The following is a 13,103-nucleotide window of genomic DNA, read 5'->3' as shown; positions in this document are numbered from 1 at the left end:
TCAAAGCTGAATTTTCAGTCTTCAGTGTCACATGATCCTTCAGAAATCATTTTAATATGATGATTTTCTGAACAAGATACATCACTTATTATTATCAATGTTGTGCTGCTTATTATTTTTGTGGAAAACATGATGAATTTTATTTCAGGATGCTATGATGAACAGAAATAAATTTCATTCATAATGTAATCAAGTAAAACTGTCAAATTTGATCAATCCATCCTTGCTGAATAAAAGTAACTCACGCTAGTGCTGACCCCAAGTTTTTGAATGCCCATGTAATTAATTTTCATTTTCAACGTCAGTGTTATGGTGTTAAGTCCATTTCTCTGATGACTGTGTGTTTGTGTGTGTGTAGCATGTGGTACAGTGCGTGTTTGTGGCTATAAAGACCATCGGGAACATCATGATCGTCACCACTCTACTTCAGTTCATGTTTGCCTGCATTGGTGTTCAGCTTTTCAAGGTAAAACACACACACACACACACAAAAGGCTGTGTACCTCCTGTGCTCTCAGAAATTTAACATCAGCATAAATATTATGTGTGAATGTACTTTTTAATGCGTCATTACTGATGTATTTTGTAGGGTAAATTTTATCGTTGCACAGATGAAGCTAAAAACACTCCAGAACAGTGCAAGTATGTCATTACATTTTAATTCTGTTCTTACGTTAACCACATGTGTGTGCCTTTGGGCAACATGCATGCTTATGTGTCATGAGTGTTTGTGCATCCATTTGTGCCTACAAATTGTTTATGTGTGTGTGTGTGTGTGTGTGTGTGTGTGTGTGTGTGTGTGTGTGTGTGTGTGTGACACACAGGGGCACATTTGTGGTGTATAAAGACGGAGATGTGAGTCATCCAATGGTGAAAGAGAGGATCTGGCTTAACAGCGACTTCAACTTCGATAATGTACTGATGGGAATGATGGCCCTGTTCACGGTCTCCACTTTCGAGGGCTGGCCAGCGTGAGTCTGCCCCTCTGTCATCTTCCTCCATATGTCACTGAAGGTCACCATAGCCATGTTTATACAATATGCTCCACATCCTGTTTTTCCTCGTTCAGGCTGCTCTACAAAGCCATTGATGCCAACGCAGAGAATCACGGCCCCATTTACAACTACCGCGTGGAGATCTCTATATTCTTCATCATCTACATCATCATCATCGCCTTCTTTATGATGAACATCTTTGTGGGTTTTGTCATCATCACTTTCCGTGAACAGGGAGAGGCTGAGTTCAAGAACTGCGAGCTGGACAAAAATCAGGTTTGAAGAAAGCATTACTGAGAGAAAATTCACAACCAATTTTACTTCCGTAATGTAAAATACACCATTGTTCAAAAACCTGGGCTAAGTAAGAATTTTAGGATTGAATACTTGTATTCATTAAAGGAGAACTCCGGCGAAAAATTAACCTTTGGTCTAATTACACATTGTTACCTAGTCAACCGTTATCTGAGATTTGTTTTCATGATTATCGAATGTAAATAGTTTTATCTCTAAAAACAGTTTAGCCTATAAAGCTAGTATAACGCTAGTATATTGGGCATCGAGTAATGACAAATAAAAATCGCTTGTTAATACCACTAACAAGGCTCAAAATAGCCCCACACTAACACGGTAGCATAATGAGGGTCCCTACCTTCAAACCGAAGCATTGAGAACTTTGTCAGTGTCCAGACAGTTTAATAAGAAGATATTTAATACATACAGTCAACTTCGCGTATACAGGCAGGAGCCATCTTTGAAAAGCAGTCTCTACCAGTCGATCTACGAACGCCGATCCAAGTGCGCTGGTGAGATGTGAACGAGCTATAAGTTGTGATAAGGTGAGCGCGAACAGCAGGCTTGGATCGGCGTTCGTAGATCGACTGGTAAAGACTGCTTTTCAAAGATGGCTTCTGCCTGTATACGCGAAGTTGACTGTATGTATTAAATATCTTCTTATTAAACTGTCTGGACACTGACAAAGTTCTCAATGCTTCGGTTTGAAGGTAGGGACCCTCATTATGCTACCGTGTTAGTGTGGGGCTATTTTGAGCCTTGTTAGTGGTATTAACAAGCGATTTTTATTTGTCATTACTCGATGCCCAATATACTAGCGTTATACTAGCTTTATAGGCTAAACTGTTTTTAGAGATAAAACTATTTACATTCGATAATCATGAAAACAAATCTCAGATAACGGTTGACTAGGTAACAATGTGTAATTAGACCAAAGGTTTATTTTGCGCCGGAGTTCTCCTTTAATTTGATCTTGAACTTTCTTTTCTTTAAATAATCCTAATATATATATATATATATATATATATATATGGCTGACCAAATGTCCTCTTTTGCCCGGACATGTCCACTTTTTATGTACTCTCGGGGTCCGGGGGGGGTTTATAAATTCATGAAAATGTCCGGTTTTCACTGTTTTTCATGGCTCCATTAAGCGTGTACTTTAAATTGACTGGTGCTTGCCTTTGCACACAAAACATATGAAACCGGCTTCGGCTTCGCCCCGTCTTGTTATAATCAGCGCGTTCCTCAATCCGCAGCGGTTCCAAGCAGAGAGCACGTCAGAATGAAAACAGAGGCCTCTGTGTGTGTGTGTGTGTGTGTGTGTGTGTGTGTTCATTTCAGCCTCATTGGTCTGTCACTGCTCGTCAATGTCAGAATATTTTAAATGACCAATCAAATCAAAGTAGGCGGACTTTATGTTCACAGAATTTTAGCAGCGTGACTCGACGCTTCAGTTTACGGTCAAGTGCGAGATAAGATGAAAGTAGCTAACAGCGTTAAAAAAAAAAAGCCCAAATGTAAATTCACAGATGATTTACAGAGAAAATTCCCGTGTTTTCGTTTCGGTCGAGATCCGTGTAAAGCAGAATGCATGACCTGCAAAGCTGGCACGTACGTGTCAGTGTCAAATAAAGGTGCTAGCGACCTAGAAGCCCACATAATGAAAGTATAGGCTACAAGAGAACATCAGGAGGATTGAAACGTTTTTTTACTGAAATAGTGTAGTAGATTTTTTTATTTTATTTTAACCTATGGCCATGAAAAGAAATAGCATCATGTAAAAGGTGTTTAAAGCTAAACTTTTTTTTTTTTTTGTTAAATATTATTCTATTGTTGCGGGCCAAACGTTGAATGGGAAGGGTGTATTACTTTATGTATTAAAGTACAATAACATAGTTGCAAGGTTGTGAATGCATTTGTCAAGTATTTTTTGATGCATTCACCCCCCAACCACGCCTCCACCCCTTAACCATGCCTCCCCAAACCACGCCCCCACCCATCAACCACGCCCCCGTCCTCTTTTCTGAAAACTAAAATATGGTCACCCTAATATATATACACAGTACATATATATATATATATATATATATATATATATATATACAGTATATACACTCACCGGCCACTTTATTAGGTACCCCATGCTAGTAACGGGTTGGACCCCCTTTTGCCTTCAGAACTGCCTCAATTCTTCGTGGCATAGATTCAACAAGGTGCTGGAAGCATTCCTCAGGGAGTTTGGTCCATATTGACATGATGGCATCACACAGTTGCCGCAGATTTGTCGGCTGCACATCCATGATGCGAATCTCCCGTTCCACCACATCCCAAAGATGCTCTATTGGGTTGAGATCTGGTGACTGTGGAGGCCATTTTAGTACAGTGAACTCATTGTCATGTTCAAGAAACCAATTTGAAATGATTAGAGCTTTGTGACATGGTGGAAGTAGCCATCAGAGGATGGGTACATGGTGGCCATAAAGGGATGGACATGGTCAGAAACAATGCTCAGGTAGGCCGTGGCATTTAAACGATGCCCAATTGGCACTAAGGGGCCTAAAGTGTGCCAGGAAAACATCCCCCACACCATTACACCACCACCACCAGCCTGCACAGTGGTAACAAGGCATGATGGTTCCATGTTCTCATTCTGTTTACGCCAAATTCTGACTCTAACATCTGAATGTCTCAACAGAAATCGAGACTCATCAGACCAGGCAACATTTTTCCAGTCTTCAACTGTTCAATTTTGGTGAGCTCTTGCAAATTGTAGCCTCTTTTTCCTATTTGTAGTGGAGATGAGTGGTACCCGGTGGAGTCTTCTGCTGTTGTAGCCCATCCGCCTCAAGGTTGTGCGTGTTGTGGCTTCACAAATGCTTTGCTGCATACCTCGGTTGTAACGAGTGGTTATTTCAGTCACTGTTGCCCTTCTATCAGCTCGAACCAGTCTGGCCATTCTCCTCTGACCTCTGGCATCAACAAGGCATTTCCGCCCACAGAACTGCCGCTCACTGGATGTTTTTTCTTTTTCGGACCATTCTCTGTAAACCCTAGAGATGGTTGTGCGTGAAAATCCCAGTAGATTAGCAGTTTCTGAAATACTCAGACCAGCCCTTCTGGCACCAACAATCATGCCACGTTCAAAGTCACTCAAATCAACTTTCTTCCCCATACTGATGCTCGGTTTGAACTGCAGGAGATTGTCTTGACCATGTCTACATGCCTAAATGCACTGAGTTGCCGCCATGTGATTGGCTGCTTAGAAGTTAAGTGTTAACGAGCAGTTGGACAGGTGTACCTAATAAAGTGGCCGGTGAGTGTATATATATGAAGCAGCACAACTGTTTTCAACATTGATGATAATAAGAATGATTTCTGAAGGATCATGTGACACTGAAGACTGGAGTAATGATGCTGAAAATTCAGCTTTGCCATTACAGGAATAAATTACATTTTATATAATTACATTTTAAATATATTAAAATAGAAATAAACTTATAATATTGCACAATATTACTGTATTTTTATCAAATAAATGCAGCCTTGGTGAGCAAAAGAGACTCCTTTAAAAAAAAATTGAAAATTCTACCAACCCCAAATTTTTGAATGGTAGTGTATGTCCTAGCGAAATAGGGTATTTAAATAAGTAAACATATTGTTTTCTTTGGATTTACATGCACAGAAAAGTTGTTTATAATAAAAACTGAAACGTGTATTAAGAGTAAGTATACATGTTCATGTTCACATCTCATTTTGAATAATAGCCCATTTGAGTTGAGTTGTGCACCAGTCCAGTGTATATTTTCTCACACTATGTCTCCTTTTTGTCATTTGCAGAGACAGTGTGTGGAATACGCCCTGAAGGCCCAGCCGTTGAAGCTGTACATCCCCAAAAACCCAGTGCAGTACAAGTTCTGGTCTATAATCAACTCCACAGGGTTTGAGTACATCATGTTTGTGCTGATTCTCCTCAACACTGTTACTCTGGCTGTGCAGGTAAACAGCTGAGTCTGACGACTCTTACAAAAGCTGTATAATCAGCATGTAGAACCATACAAAGACATCTATTTTTGGTATTGTGAATCTGAGCTTATATGAGGTTTCTTGAAATCCAACATGAACCTTTAGGCCAGTGCTGAAATAGTATTGAGGAATTGACGTTCTGTGTGATAGGATTATGGTGCTTTCATGTCATATCAGAATTACCAATTGACTAATTAAACAAAAGGCCTGCTCACACCTAGGATGCTAAATAATAAAGATTTACATTACATTTTAAATGTAAAAGAATAACAGAGTCCACAAAATCAACAATAACAATAACGGAACAGAAGTTGGAATCACTTTTAGAATGATTGTTTTGCCAGCTGATGAACAATAAAAACATTGGCAGCCAATCAGAATCCATCCTGCATGAGCATTTATAGAGACTGCATATAATAAACAGAATGATCATGCGCTGATGTGGACGCTAATATAGTTATCATTATAGTTATCTTCATAGTTATTCTTGGGGTGAACTATATGAATTATTTGAAGTCAGTGAACTGATTGTTTCTTAATAATATAGGATAGTTAAAATGTCTAAAAATGGCATAATACCATCAACATGTGAAGACAGAAGTCAGTGGCACTGATTCATTTGAAAAAGGCATTTCTATACTGACATAAATCTATAAATGTACAAGTCAATGAAGTAAAAAAAATGAAGGACGAATGATTTGAGGCTGATATTGAGTCGAATGCTAACGTTTCTGGATGCTTCCACAGCACTATAACCAGTCAAAGTTCTTTAGTCACGTGATGGACATCCTCAATATGGTTTTCACCGGTCTTTTCACCGTGGAGATGATCATTAAACTGATGGCTCTCAGACTCCGGGTCAGTCCTTTCACTCATTTGCAGATATGATATGTGTTGTTAAAAGCTACTGTCGATAAAGTTACTGATTTATTTTCTTAAAACCAATTAAACCCTTTTCAAACCATTCATTCTGAAGCTTAAGTTAGTCTTGAACTTTTCAAGTGTGCTGTTCTTAATATCTGGTTGATATTTAATGACCCCCCCCCCCATTTCGCAGCATTACTTTATTGACGCATGGAATTCCTTTGATGCCCTGATTGTTGTGGGAAGTGTGGTGGACATTGTAGTTACAGAGTTCAGCGTGAGTTTCTCTTTTTCTTTATTTAATCAAATAATAGATATCAAAATGGTAAAGATTACTTGGCATATTGTGCAGTTTTAGTTAAATTCAGGGATAATTTGTTTAAAATATTTTTTTGTCACAACCATCTTTTGAGCCTTATATTCTAATGATGATCATAATTGTCTTTAATCCAGACATTAGCTCACTCACAGTATAGATGATGCACAAACTAAAATCACATTGTATGTTTCCTGTTTGGCACATATGTGAATCTTTCTCCCATTTTTCTCCTTAGAGCTCAGAGGACAGTTCTCGTGTATCCATTACTTTCTTCCGCCTGTTTCGTGTAATGCGATTGGTTAAGCTACTCAGCAAGGGGGAGGGCATTCGTACACTGCTCTGGACGTTTGTGAAATCACTCCAGGTCAGAAGACAATGATTACAAAAACTATGATTTTTGTAATCAAAAACTATAATTACAAAAAATATATATATATATTTTGAGCAAGTGATTTAGGTTAAATTTGTACTATTCTTTTTGTCCCTCAGGCCCTGCCGTACGTTGCTCTTCTGATCGCAATGATCTTCTTCATCTATGCTGTGATTGGAATGCAGGTAATTTTATTATAATTTTCGTTTATATCATTTTGATTATTTTTTAAAATAAACAGACGAACAACTGTTGAACAATTTAAAAAATAATGAATGATTTCTCTCTTCGTCAGACATTCGGAAAGATTGCCATGCAGGACCACACGCAAATCAACAGGAATAACAACTTTCAGACCTTTCCGCAGGCTGTGCTGCTTCTATTCAGGTGAGAGAGTGTTTTTTTGTGTGGCTCAAACAGTAGAGCATGGCGTTAGCAATGTAAAGTACCCAGGAAATACATGAACTGATAAAAATCTATACCTTGAATGCAATGCAAGTTGTTTTGGATAAAAGCATCTGCATACAGTACATGTAATGCATGTGCTCTTCATGTGCAGGTGTGCAACGGGTGAAGCGTGGCAGGAGATCATGTTGTCCAGTCTTCCAGGGAAACGTTGTGACCCAGAGGCAGACTATGAGCCCGGTGAAGAATTCACCTGTGGGAGCAACTTTGCCATTGTCTACTTCATCAGTTTCTTTATGCTCTGCGCCTTCTTGGTAATTGCACCGAATGTTGTTGTTGTTGGTTGAATTAACTCTATTCTTGATAACTTTGCAGTTACATTATAGCTGTATAATTTCCCAGCTTCTCTTTTCATTTTTTTTAGGACAAAAATATATATATATCGTGGCCACGAATTAAGAATTATCTCATTTTAGTAAATCCTGGTCACGAATTAAGAATTCATTCCCTTTAAGTTTTAGTAAATAGTTGGCATGTTGAACTAATTTAATTCAATCAAAATGAGGGAACGAATTCTTGTAACACGGCAACAATTTAGTAAAACAAGGGAACGAATTATTATATTGTGTGCACGATTTATTTACAAATTAGTAAAACATGCTGAGGTATTAGTAAGTAATTGTAAATCCGTGGCCACGAATCCCACAATACACTTACAAAACATTTACATTTACTGAAAAATCTTTCTTTCTGACAAATGTATGTCCCTATAAATAAAAAAATTTGTACAGAAATTATTATTGTTGAGCTCTTCATAGTAATTATTATGCAGTACATAGTAGCCTTTCGTTGGAAATAAAATTATTTCAATGTGATTTACTTAGTCTTTGTTGTGTATTTTCAGATTATTAATCTGTTTGTTGCCGTCATTATGGACAATTTCGACTATCTGACCCGTGATTGGTCAATTCTTGGACCACATCACCTGGATGAGTTCAAAAGAATCTGGTCAGAGTATGACCCTGAAGCCAAGTAAGACTATCAGTCTCTCTCTAATGCCTTTTATATTTAAACAAAAAAACTGCTTAAAGACAGATAAAATGTGGGTTTTTTTTCAGGGGTCGTATTAAGCACTTGGATGTTGTGGCTTTGCTCAGGAGGATCCAGCCACCACTTGGATTTGGGAAACTCTGCCCTCATCGTGTGGCCTGCAAGGTAAAGACACGTGCACAAAATCCATCTTGTGTGTTCTCTTACCTGATCATGTCTGTCTTTGTCTCTCTCTCTTTTTGGCAGAGGCTGGTTGCAATGAACATGCCCCTGAACAGTGATGGTACAGTGACCTTCAACGCCACCCTGTTCGCCCTGGTCAGAACTGCCCTCAAAATCAAAACTGACGGTCTGTACAGGGGTACACACAAATGCATACTCATACACTTCATCTTTCTGTTACAGAGCTACAGATTATTCTTATGAAGGTGTGCTTTGCATATAAATCCATAAGCCCTTCTGTCATTGTCTAAATTTAACCACATGCAATAATATAGGTTACCAGATAGAATATTAATAGACAGTAAAGCTTTTTGTATAAGCACAGAAGCATGATGTTCTTAGGTAGCTCTGTAAGCTCATGTGGCTGTGATGTGTTGTTCTCAGGGAACCCTGATCAAGGGAATGAAGAGTTGAGAATCATCATTAAGAAGATCTGGAAGAGAATAAAACCCAAAATCCTGGATGAGGTTATTCCACCCCCTGCTGGTGAGTTTGACAAATGACCACATGGCACCAGGGTTTTTTTATTTATTAATTGACTCCCTTTCTAAATTCTAAATTTGAATTTGAATGACAGTAAGCGGAATTTAATGAATTGCAAAACGGTCACACAACAGCAAAATGCACAAGAGCATATAAATCAGGTATCTGTAATTGTAAATCTACTTCATGCTGTTTGGATTTATTATCAAAACTTTGTGGTAAATCATTCTGGCAGTTTTCTGGGAAATTAGATGTTCTTCCATCATGGTCCATAAAATGGAAGTTAATTTAAGTAGACATTTTTGTTGATGGAATATCATACAGTGATTATTATTATCTATATATTTTTAATTTGACTTTACATTTTTTGAACGGTTGACTTTACATTACATTTTTGCCTCCAGTTTGATTTAATTGGCATTTAAAGGGACTATATATAACTTTTTCCCCAAAATAAACGTAACAATAGCCTTTTTATTTTACCATTTATGACTCAAACATCTCCTGTTGAGCATACTGACATTTTGTCCGCTCACAGTGGGTGCACCTATAAGCCTGTATCCTATTTTTCCTATTTTCTGTCGGGTCGGATTTTTCCCGCGCTGTCGGCGGATGTGACGTCAAGCGCGTTCATGTTAAACGTTTCAGATCACTCTGCCACCACTGCTTGTCAGCACTTATCTCAAACAATATATGTATTTGACTGTTCTTACCTCTGTAAACATAATGTTGACCTCCTTGCAGCAGATGACTTGTGAACTGTGCACGTAAGAGAGCGAGCAGAAAGGAAGAGCAGTTCTGTTTTTTGGCCACAGGTGTCAGTCGCGAGTTTAAATTTCAGAAAAACGCATATAGCCTCTTTAAACCACATCCTCAGTTCAGTTCTCAATGCTGCACAAACCTAATACTCATACAAACATAAGAAATGACAATTTTCAACTGTGCTGTTTTATTTACATCATTCAATGTTGCTTCTGTTACAGATGAGGAAGTGACTGTGGGTAAATTCTACGCTACGTTCCTGATCCAGGACTATTTCAGGAAGTTCCGTAAAAGGAAGGAAAAAGTGGGTCTGGAAGATTCAGAGAATGATAACCCTTCAGCTCTACAGGTAGATCTCTATCACAGATTCTACATATTATTTGATCTAGGCACATACCTTACATAAATTGGCTAAATCACACATTTTATGCAAATGCCCCACATTTGTCTCCACATGTAATGGGTTCATACAAATCCCACATTGAGAGATGATCCAATGAAGCAGAGTAAACCAACAAAAGTCTTCACTATAGAGCTGTGACCCTGGCAGTCTTCATGCCCAAGATCACTTTACACAGTTTCTGATTATTATTCTCTGTGGGTGTGCTATCACTGGAAGGTTGAGGTTGCATGTGTGGGTTTTGTGTCCATGCTGCATGCATTTCATCATTCTTACAGACCATTTCATCGGTGATATGGTGGCCCAGGTTGCTTTTCAACAATCTGCCAATCTTAGAGTAAAAATGTTGCTGCACGCATTTAATCCTGGACAAAGAGTTATTGCTCACGACTCAGGTGGGACTTGAACCCACAATCCCCAGCTCCGGAGGCTGATGCTTTATCCTTTCGGCCACTGGGCCTTGTTTCAGCATTAGCAATGTAGTCTTAGTCAGTAATGCTAAGTATAAACCACAGCTTTAGGCATGTAGTCTCCAGTGGTGGACAGCAACAAATTATTTTTAATTTGTTACTATACTTAAAGCAGCACTAAGTAGGAATTCCATTTTTGTCAAACAGCGACCCCTAGAGTCGCTGTGGAGTACTTGTACTGTCGTGAATAGCACTCACGCAGAGATGGCTCGCACTCACGGCCGGATCCCCTCCCCCTGTGCACCGGTACCTGTTCAGTAGGATTGACGCTGTAACGAGTGGACATATCGCCAGCCCAAAGTTGCAAGGGTGGTTTTGCGGCTCACAGGCACCAGGGGGGTGCGAGACAACCACCATTCAACACGAAATCAGTAATATAAACATTACAATGACTCCAAAGCTGTTCGGTTAAGGTAAAAAAGTTACTTAGTTCACCTTTAAAAGTGCAGTGTGTAAATTTTAGCGGCACCTTGTGGTGAGGTTGCGAATTGCAACCAACAGAAGTTACGGTGGCCGACTGGAAAAGATGTCATCGTCTGAGACAGCAGAGAGTAGCCAGTTAAGCAATGAGGTTTATTTACAAAGATAAATTAGGAAATTGTTTACTTAATTATTCAGTAAAATTATGTTATTGCGAATATTATTGTTACTTGTTCATCATTGTGTCAGTGTTATATTCGCTGACTTTTCAATGTAAGGGGACCCGCGGTGTATGTAGAAAGAAATGGCTCATTCTATGGTGATAAAAATATAACGGTTCATTATGTAAGGTCTTTTATACACCACTGAAAACATAGTAGTTATGTATATGATTTAGCATTTCTGTCAACAGATCCTCCTAAACATTACACAATGCACCTTTAAGTACATTTTTCAAGTTTCATTTTCGGGAACATTTACTTTTACTTCACTACATTCCACAGTATAATATTTGTTCTTTTTACTCCACTAAAATCATTCCTTGCTATTTTGAACTGTAGAAATCGTCACCTGCTTCAAGACGCAATAGTGGTGTCCAATTCGTGAACAAGCTGATTCATTTGAATTAACCCATTTAATTGGTTCCCAAATCGCACTGAAGGATTCATTCGTGAATTGGACTGATCCGATTGCATCTGTTCTTGAGTCAACAACTCAAAGATTCAAATGATCCGATCAGAGCGAGTGTCCAGTTAACAATTCACTGAATTCACAAGTCTGACTCAAAAGGAGCCAATAATGGGAGATCCTTGGAGCTTGAGTGTCACAGAGGCTGCTCACTGCAGAGCCATGGGTGGAGTGTGAAGTCCGGCGTAATGGGTGGAGCTAGAATGTCCAACCACACCCTAACCCTACCCATTACTCTATCCCTCCACCCATAACTCTATCCCTCCACCCATTAGATCCACAGAAGTGGAGCTGGACTAGGTCAAGCTCAACTCATGACGTCCAGAAAGGTGGAGCTGGATGTCATTTGGCTCTGCAGTAAGCAACACTTTGAGCAACTGATGGAGCAAAAAGTAAGTTACTAATGGCGAGTTTTAGGATTTCTAAATGAAAATCATATTTAGGTGACAACTGTGAGTTGTTTGTGAACTAAATCTGCTGTAAAATGGTGAGTTGTTTAAGCACATTGTATAAAATTCTTAAATGTGGACATGTCTACATTTGTGTATTATCGTCTGAACAGGGTAGGTTTTAGTTAAACATAATGTTAAAATAACCCAAACGAATGCCCATGCATCTTCCCCACTGCTGTAGCAGTTTCAAATGATATAAAACTAGTGTGTTTGCATAGCGTTCTTAAAATGTTAACACATTTTGTTATTTTCAATTGTTTGCATACTTGAATGATACGTATATATGATACGTTTTTGTAATACAATAAAATGTTTTCTTACTTGCGGATCAATACATATTAAGTGTCTGCATAATCTACCTTATTGACTACTGCTGGCTTGGAAATTCATAATTATTACTAATGATGTCAGACTGAGCTGTATTTATGCTCTATCTGTGTGTCATTAAAATCAAGTAAAATTGAAAAGGATTAATTTTACTGGAGTAATATTTTAATAGGATATCTGTACTTTTACTCAAGTACTTGTTTTGTGTACTTCATCCACCACTGGTTGTCTCAGTTAGTAATATTAAGTATAAGCCATGCCAACACAACAGTAATGTTATTTAATCTTCTAGCCCTACTTGGTTTTAAATGATTATTGTTATGTTTGCAACCTCAGTCCGTATACTTTGATCTCAGCAAATTCATCGAGCAGGACTCACTTCAGTTTCGTCATTCTAACAGACATGATATCTTTGATCTAAGTGGCTGATAGCTTTTCTACAATTTTAACTTGAATCTGTAGGATTGTAGGTTTGGCAACACAAATGTATGGAATTTGACCCAAATGGGACTCAAACCTACAATTCCCATCTCCAGAGGCTGCTATCAGGCCACTAG

General features: G+C 38.5%; 1 protein-coding gene across 3 annotated transcripts in view; it reads left to right on the top strand.

Annotated features, from left to right (window-relative positions):
• cacna1fb (calcium channel, voltage-dependent, L type, alpha 1F subunit) overlaps nt 1–13,103 on the top strand; it is a 50,394-nt gene that overhangs the window by 31,254 nt on the left and 6,037 nt on the right. For all 3 annotated transcript variants that reach the window (XM_056261088.1, XM_056261087.1, XM_056261086.1), the window contains 16 exons: nt 359–466; nt 590–642; nt 825–971; nt 1,070–1,271; nt 5,130–5,288; nt 6,063–6,173; nt 6,373–6,456; nt 6,734–6,862; nt 6,988–7,053; nt 7,164–7,255; nt 7,428–7,587; nt 8,178–8,305; nt 8,392–8,488; nt 8,570–8,672; nt 8,930–9,031; nt 10,012–10,139. In XM_056261088.1, the coding sequence (XP_056117063.1) occupies nt 359–466; nt 590–642; nt 825–971; nt 1,070–1,271; nt 5,130–5,288; nt 6,063–6,173; nt 6,373–6,456; nt 6,734–6,862; nt 6,988–7,053; nt 7,164–7,255; nt 7,428–7,587; nt 8,178–8,305; nt 8,392–8,488; nt 8,570–8,672; nt 8,930–9,031; nt 10,012–10,139 (1,869 nt within the window). The remainder of the gene's footprint in view (nt 1–358; nt 467–589; nt 643–824; nt 972–1,069; nt 1,272–5,129; nt 5,289–6,062; nt 6,174–6,372; nt 6,457–6,733; nt 6,863–6,987; nt 7,054–7,163; nt 7,256–7,427; nt 7,588–8,177; nt 8,306–8,391; nt 8,489–8,569; nt 8,673–8,929; nt 9,032–10,011; nt 10,140–13,103) is intronic.

The sequence above is a fragment of the Rhinichthys klamathensis genome, unplaced genomic scaffold (assembly GCF_029890125.1).
Source record: "Rhinichthys klamathensis goyatoka isolate OS25496 unplaced genomic scaffold, OSU_Roscu_1.1 h1tg000180l_1, whole genome shotgun sequence".
Lineage (NCBI taxonomy): Eukaryota > Metazoa > Chordata > Actinopteri > Cypriniformes > Leuciscidae > Rhinichthys > Rhinichthys klamathensis.
This window is presented reverse-complemented; position numbering and strand designations above follow the sequence as displayed.